We start from the raw sequence: 8,348 nt of genomic DNA, 5'->3' as shown, positions 1-8,348 counted from the left end.
CAATCAGTACTCAACCAACGAATTAATTAAAAAAAAAAAGAAAAAAAAAAGAGTCTGAGAAATGTCTGGTATACATTGTATACTTGCATATTGATACATATACAATGAAAATTTTTGAAAAGTGGTGGTCCGAAAAATGATTTTGAGAACTTTCCGATATCTTTGCTTTATACAAAAATAATCCAGTTTGGTTACTTTAAAAAAATTGGATAGACAAGATGTCCTTTTCATAGGCGGATCCAGAGGGGCCCTAGGGGTCACCCCTCCCCCCCTTTCGTGGGAAAATTTGGTTGATTATATAGGGAATCACTGAAGCATGACTGGAGCGGCCCCCCCTTCTGAAAAGTTCTGGATCCGCCACTGCTTTCTGATCATATTCGAGACAAACATTCGTCTGTGCAGTTTAAGATTATTCTTAAAAATCAAATCAAATAGTGGGGGTTTAAGCCAGATTTGTCTAGCAAAATTGAGTTAGAGGAAAGAACAAAGAAAAATGTCATGAACAGAGCACACTTTTACATTCATGTCTACCGGACGTAACTTAATTTTCTATAAAATAATCGTAAACTTCATTTATGTCATCCAACATAACAACAATCTGCTATATTCGACGGCAAATTGAATTTTTATTTTATTGATCTTCCGTAGAATATCTCCAGAAGAGGTCCAGATTCATTTTTTTGGACTCTTCACCAGAAGACATTCTGGAGATGTGCAGACCAGAAGACATTCTGGAGATGTGCAGAAGAGACCAATAAAACACGCCCCTATTCTCTACTTGGTAAAAGTGTCAATGATAACTATAGAGTTATTTCTCTTTAACCAACAAGCTAGACTCTCTTCCACATATTTTATTATGCTGTACCTAATTAACATAATCAGAGTGAGCGGAGTGAAAAAAAGAGTTATATATGAAAGTTTGAATAAACGTGTCAAAATTTGTAATGCCCGAATTGGCCCTGTGATTAGGACAATAAAGAATTTGAATTTTTATTTAATCAGCTGTTTTTGCTTTTGTTAGAACTTCAATTTGATTAAAATTACGATTAAAATGGACTCGTTTACTCGACATAAGCGTAGTTAAATCACAGATCATCTTATTCTAATTTGATTGGTCATACCATTCTTATAAATTTCGCTTATAAATTCAAAAAAAATTATAGTGCTTCGTCATGATGTGTTTTATCTAAGATTTTGTATTGATAAATCATGTGTGTCGATTAAGAGTATTTTTTCAATACTTATTGGAAGTTTGAATATTGTTTATATATATATTTCCGTTTCGCAATCACGTATATGCATATAAATAAATTATTTATATACATAAAGAATAGTATGTAAATAAAATAAAATAATAAAAACCGGTGTTCCTCTAGTTTTGGCAATCGGTAATTATAAATTTGTAAAAGATATTATTGTTGCCTCAAATTAGTAAATTTTGTATTTTAAATAAGTACCGCTGATTTAGTAAGTCGGTTGTATATTTAAATACCATATACAAATACTAAATTAATGTATTCTGTCAGAGCTCTAGTATTCTATGTGTGACTAGTAACTTTATCATCAATCTAAGAGAAAAAGAAAGGATATGGGATATCCATGTATGACACAAAATCAGTACACGCACAACAAAAAAACATAAAAAGCAAAGGAACAGCGCTTTTATTGCTGTTCTTCATCTCAAAGTCACAGTGAAGCATTCAACACGGAACCGAAATCTCCCACCTCACTGCAAGCTCAAGACGGCCCCTAGCACCGCTTTTAGCGGAATTCTTTGCAAAATTATTCGGATAGACTTTGTAAGAAGTAACACCACCAAATCGGGCCTATTTTACACTGATGCCTAGGACAAGTAAGGAAACACTTGATACAATATATAAATGTCATATACGACTTTATTCTATTGTAAAAATAATAAACTATTTGTAAAATATTTATAAATAATTGGAATGAGACATATGAAAATGAAAGAGCATTAACCTACGATATAAAATACAAGTAAGAAATGGTTGAAATGGGTAAAACAAATATTTATCAAATATAACTGTGATATTAAAACAGTAGATTTCGTTGTCTCATTAATACTTTCTTTGATACTCCCTGTATTTACAGCAAACAGACAATTATTTCCCTATTGTTAGCTGTATCGGGAGGAAATTTTGTAGATAAATTCATATACAATTTTTAAAAACTCTCCTATCTGAGACATACGGGGATATAATTAAATCAATACATGTTCACAGTCTTTGGTTTTATGTTTGTTATAGACCGTTCTTATCCCGTCATTTTATCAACTGAGATCACCGGGATCCGGTACCATAATTTGCTCCTCCTGCTTTTGCTACTTTTGCTTTAATACTCTCTTCTTTAACTTCACTTCGGTCAGTAAATAATTCTTCTATGGCAAAGTTCTGAAAATAAACGCTTACATCTTTAGTAAAGCTATACAAATAACATTTATTTGGTCAGGTAATTCAATTTATCATTCTCATTTATCCCTTAGCGTACAGTATGAGTTGTCAGATATTAGTGAGAATGTAGGACAAAATGAACAAGAAAAATATGGAAAGGAACACACGAATTTTGGTCATGACCAAAGAGACTTAAAATTGTGTGTGGTTGATCAAATTTGGATTGCTGTTTCATTGATGTATACCCCCAAACTACAACAACAGCTGCTTAACCATGTATGGATGTGGGCCGATGTAGGCATCGGAACTATTTAATTTTGAAGTAAACTATACGAGCCAAAGCTTCAATTTTATTTGCGACAATCTAGACGTTAACCACAAATTTACAAAATCTCCACTTTAATTTTAATAAAAAATCTCAGACTGGTTTATCACAGCATAACTCATTTGAATCATTTTTCGTACACAAACTCAAATATAAAATTTTATCTATATTTTTAACAAGATATTACTCGTATAACTTCTTTCACTACTCCTTTATCAGCTGACATTTTTGCTTTCTTCAAAACTGAAACTTTTGGACCTATCCAAGTTATGAACACAAATTTGGATCTTTTGCTCAACTCATCTCCACTTATCACTTTTAGGTAACCAAACAGTCGTGCATCATCTGAAAAAGTACGTATCATCAAGAATTTCATTAGTATAAAAAAACTCAACAATGATACCAGGCAAATCTTTCTCGCTATTCAAATATTGAACAATGTTTGTGTTCCATAGCATTTTATGTTTACTATTGAAAGATGATATCTTTCCGAGAGAAAATAAAACTAAAACAAAAGCATCTACATGACTAATGGTTATTTTGTCGTTGTATTGCTGCCTCATTGACGTATACAACACATCTCTTTCTTCACATATATAAAGACAAGACATTAGTCATTGTACTTTGATAATAATTTAATAGATACAGATGCAATAATAATTCTTATATAGTTTACAAATCATTTCTATTGGCTTTTTTTGCGAAACTATTTAAAATAAACAAGATGTGTAATATTTAAAAACTGTAAAATTAATTTAGCTCTTAAGCTAACTACACGGGTGACATTTGCTAACCGGAATACTGAAAGTATTACAAGTCCTATCTTAACACTTCAACAGGAAAATGTAGAGGATGTTATTATAAAACGGAAATTCGTCATTCACTGACAGAAGCCTTTTAAAATTTATTTTCAATTTAAATCTTGTACATATTAGCTACTGTAGTATGTATGATCGTTTATACTATAGTCACATTATCGTCCATAGTAGTTATTATATTTTGTTTTATTAACACACAAAAAAGAACAAAAGGGGAGTCCATGTCCCAAGACCATGACATTCGCCCCTTCCAGTCGACTTACCAACATTAGTCATTTGAGTGGACTATTTCAGACGACCTCTAGTACCGATCCATTAGCTTGCACAATCTGAGTTATCTCGGTAACGTGCACTTGTTTAATTTTTAACTTGGTATAACTTAAACGAACAGTATTCTTGTCGAAAAAGTCCTTAAATAATTATGATTTTTACTATGAAAAAAAAGTAAAATCACAAAAATACTGAACTCCGAGGAAAATTCAATCGGAAAGTCCCTAATCACATGGCAAAATCAAATGACAAAACACATCAAACGAATGGACAACAACTGTCATATTCCTGACTTGGTACAGGCATTTTCAAATGTAGAAAATGGTGGATTGAACCTGGTTTTATAGCGCTAAACCTCTCACTTGTACGACAGTCTTATCAAATTCCGTTATATTTACAACGATGCGTGAACAAAACAGACATTATAAATAAAATAGTCAAAATATGGGTACAGCAGTCATCACTGTGTTACAATATCAAAACAAACAATTATTTACAAAAAACAATTATTTTAAAAAAACGATTAAACAATCTTCGTGAAAAAGTTATTTGAAGACAAACTAAACGGAGACTTGTTAAAACCGAGGCCTTTTTGTTGAGTTAACTTTTCTGTTTGATATATATATTTCTCTAATTCTTCGTCAGTTTATCCCTTTCTGCACCAATTGTATAAAAAAAATTAATCAACGTGTGGTTCGTTTGATCTCAGTTCTTCATTGGTTAAAATCCGATTATGACGTCGAATTTTCTTGCTTTCCTCTGAATTTCCTATTGTGACGGCATGAAAAAAGGCGACCATGCCTGATGACGTCACATAGAAAGAACACATCTTTTTGCGGATCATTCGAAAAGAAGGAATAAATTTGCCTGCGTATTGTTTGAAATTCATTAGAGAAACAGATTCCACCACCAAATTTCGTGTAATACGATATTTATCCACTCCCGACTGTTAAATTTTAAATATTTAAAACGCTCGGCGAGCCTCGCGTTTTAAATTTGAAAATTTAACTGTCTCGAGTGGATAAATATCGTATCACACTCGATGCAGTGGTAGAATCTATATATATTTACTAGTATTCACAATTCTACGCCCTGACAAACGTAGACTGATGTGTTTTGTAAATGGTCTGCATTCAGTTTAATTTGAATGTCATGTATTCAACGTCAGTGTCCGGTATACATAAGTGCTAACAAAATATATGTGTGTAGGGTAGGTAGGTTGGTTGATTTTATTTTTAAATTGGGTTCTTTTTTATACCTTCAGTATATCAGGACCAACTGAAATTTTGACAAAAATCACTACCAAAGTGCCATTAAAACTTTAGGAAAGACATTTTGGAGCATGAAAATAGGCTAAGCAGAGTATCCCGTAAGCTCTAATCACAAATATTTTTTTCATCGAGGCCTAAACAAAAGGGAAGGAATAGGTTTAAAGGAAATTGACTAAAAAAGCACTGATATACAAGGAAATACAGCATTTACTTAAACAACAACAATTATTTCCCTGTCATTGAAATGAGACGTATCATTATGTGATAATTGTAATAACATAATAACACGTTATCAACAACAGAGTTATATAATACAAGTATGTACTTATGACTAAACAGTAATAATTGTTGTACTGAAACGGTCAATATTACAGGATAATACGTCATACTAAGCTCGACAAATGTAATTCAAACATAATCCGCTTCAGGTTATCTCGATTTTATATGATTTTAATGTCGAAGGACCATCAATATCAGTTTATCACTTTTAAAAATACGTTAAAATTTAATTCAAATATTTGCTCTATATGAAAGGTTAAAAGGTCAAATTTAGGTATGTCAGGTACGGCTATACATGCAGTTTTATGTTGCTTGTAAACGGAAGAAAGCAAAATCTACTTGTTACTTTGATAGCAAAGAAACATAAAGAGTCGATATCAACTCTTCGAAAGGTTACGCACCCAATCATGATGACTATTATGGAATTTCTGTGTGACAGATAACCACATGTATATGTTCCCTTTGTAGGCGCCACAACCCTCATACTATCGTTCCTCACATCACATGCGAGTTATCATCGGATTTTGTCTGGTCTTTAACAAAATGACGGGAGCAACTACTTGAACAGCCAGGAACTGCTGACCCTTCCAGAACACCATAGTTTATTACCCCGGTTTGTGTAGGGGTTCGCTCAATCTTTAGATATCCGTGCAATGTATGTCCGTGCCACGCTGTAGTCCGTCTTCCTTTGACTTATGTTCAATTGCATCCATCCCTGGTATCATCTTACTTTGTTTTACATTATCCCATGAGAAAATGAGTTTCCTTTATGTCGATTGTTGATGTGGTTCATAAGTGTTTCTCGTTTCTCGTTTTTTATATAGATTAGACCGTTGGGTTTCCCGTTTGAATGGTTTTACACTAGTAATTTTTTAAGCCCTTTATAGCTTGTTGTGCGGTGTGAGCCAAGGCTCCGTGTTGAAGACCGTACTTTGACCTATAATGGTTTACTTTTATAAATTGTGACTTGGATGGAGAGTTGTCTCATTGGCACCCATACCACATCTTCTTATACCTATTGACTATGAATGAGATTGCTTACTTGAATTTTGTGGGATTAATCTAATCTTCATATAAAGTATATTTATAATATTTTCCCCTTAGTACACGGACAAAACGACACTATGCATGTAGAATAAAGAACAAAAATGTTTTCGTTTTATATTTCGTCTATTTCAAATTGATCAAGAATTAAAAAGTCGATGGTTTCCATAGACCAAAATATTGCAAGGTCTTATAGTTTCTCAGAATTTAATATACAACAAAAAATAGCCTGAATACATTTATAAAAGTATCTCCTATATATAGTGACAATATCATTACCATATATGGTGTTAACATAAAATGACAGGTCATGATTTATTTGCATGAACGGATTGCATGGTTATTGCATTCCTAAATGGGTAAAAGTACAATGTGCATATAAATATCGCACAGTAACAATCTACTTTAGAAAGTATTTTAACCAAGAAATATGTTTTCAGTGATTAATTAAAAAAATAATAAACAGAAAAACGGCGAACCGCACCCTTTTAATAATCTTTTTTAGCAAGCCTTCTACTTTTTTACAAATTTGTAATTCATCATACACAATACTATTATACGTCATATGAAATGAGGAAACAGGTATGATATGACATTATTTGGTTTTAGATATTTTTAAAATTTAATTGATCAAAATTAAAGAGAAAACTTACCTGTAAATTTATCACGAAACTCTCCAAAATCTGCACCGGTTGATTCTAAAACTATTTTGTTAGCATCGTCAAAAGTCAAAACCAGCCTGCAAAAGAAAAGAAATATTAAAAATATATTTCAAATAAAGAAAAAAAAAATCATGTGACCTGAAAGTCAAAGGTCAAAATGCCGGTATTCGCTTATTTAAAGCCCCATCAGCGAGATTTTTTTTTATTTCGAAAGACCTTACCAGTTAGTGTCTGAGTCGTCTTTTCGCACATCTTCATAAGCATCATATATATTTTCTCTGTCGATTGCTGTCATTTTGAATGTATCAACTCCTTGACTGTCACTGTGTAAACTGGCGGATCATAAGGAAGTGAATATGACACAGAGGTGGGCGGATCTAATTTATTGTAGGGAAAATGTCAAAATAATATCTAATGGTATTGATTTTTGACATTAAGAATAAGACTCTTATATTAATCCGATTTGTTTAAATAGTTTAGTACTTTGTATTTATTTTTTATGCAGTAACAACCGGCAAGTTTAATAAAAAAAATGATTGATTGATTTACGTTGTTTGCTTTAATGTGATAGATGTATAAATTATTATTTGTATCACTGCATCTAATCAGCCGCCATTAAAGATACGATATTTGTGTTGTGGACAGGGACGCGCAGGCAAACGTTCTTAAATGTTCGAATTGCTTCGAACACTTTGAACAAAAATACTGTAGTATTAGACCTGGAGGGTTATGCTGACCAGAGCTTAGATTTTGCGAAATCACAAAACTGTCCATAAACTGCCATTTAGCCTAAATCGACAATGACAGACTAGGTCTGTTTAAAGAGGAGCGTGGGGCTGAAGACTCGTCGAAAAATAAGGGGGACGGGGTAAAAAAAAAATAAAAAAGTTTCGGCATAGGTTTGGACCGTACCACCCTTTTAAGATCTATGGCTCAGTAATATCAAACATATTTGTGATACATAATACTCTGCCAAAAAAGAAAAGTCCCATAATGTTTTTGTTCTGAAAATTTTATTCTGTGTACTTCAAATCGATTTTTACATACATGCTTTGGAATATTGAGGTACAATTTCACACACGAATGTCATACAGGATACTGATCAAAGGTATTGTGACCATCATATACGCCTGAAACTGTTCTGCATCTCCTTAGCATCATGTATAACGCCGAACATTAACATTTCTTCGTACATGTACAAGGTTTGTCTTACAGTTGTAGGATGTTGCTGTCCACATCATGACGCTTCCACCGAAAAGTATATCAAC

The 8,348-nt window shown here is 32.7% G+C and overlaps 1 protein-coding gene across 1 annotated transcript; it reads right to left on the bottom strand.

Annotated features, from left to right (window-relative positions):
• Positions 1–1,877: 1,877 nt before the first annotated feature.
• On the bottom strand, positions 1,878–7,445 carry LOC127703051 (coactosin-like protein). The gene is made up of 4 exons (XM_052207443.1): positions 7,302–7,445; positions 7,072–7,157; positions 2,924–3,081; positions 1,878–2,411 (listed from the first exon to the last, which is right to left on the bottom strand). The coding sequence occupies exons 1-4, from the start codon at positions 7,373–7,375 to the stop codon at positions 2,301–2,303; spliced, it is 429 nt and encodes a 142-aa protein (XP_052063403.1). The 5' UTR covers positions 7,376–7,445; the 3' UTR covers positions 1,878–2,300.
• Between the last annotated feature and the right edge of the window lie 903 nt (positions 7,446–8,348).

Source organism: Mytilus californianus, unplaced genomic scaffold (assembly GCF_021869535.1).
Source record: "Mytilus californianus isolate M0D057914Y unplaced genomic scaffold, xbMytCali1.0.p SCAF_5, whole genome shotgun sequence".
NCBI lineage: Eukaryota > Metazoa > Mollusca > Bivalvia > Mytilida > Mytilidae > Mytilus > Mytilus californianus.
The sequence above is the reverse complement of the archived record's forward strand: the minus strand, read 5'-3'. Positions and strand labels throughout refer to the sequence as shown.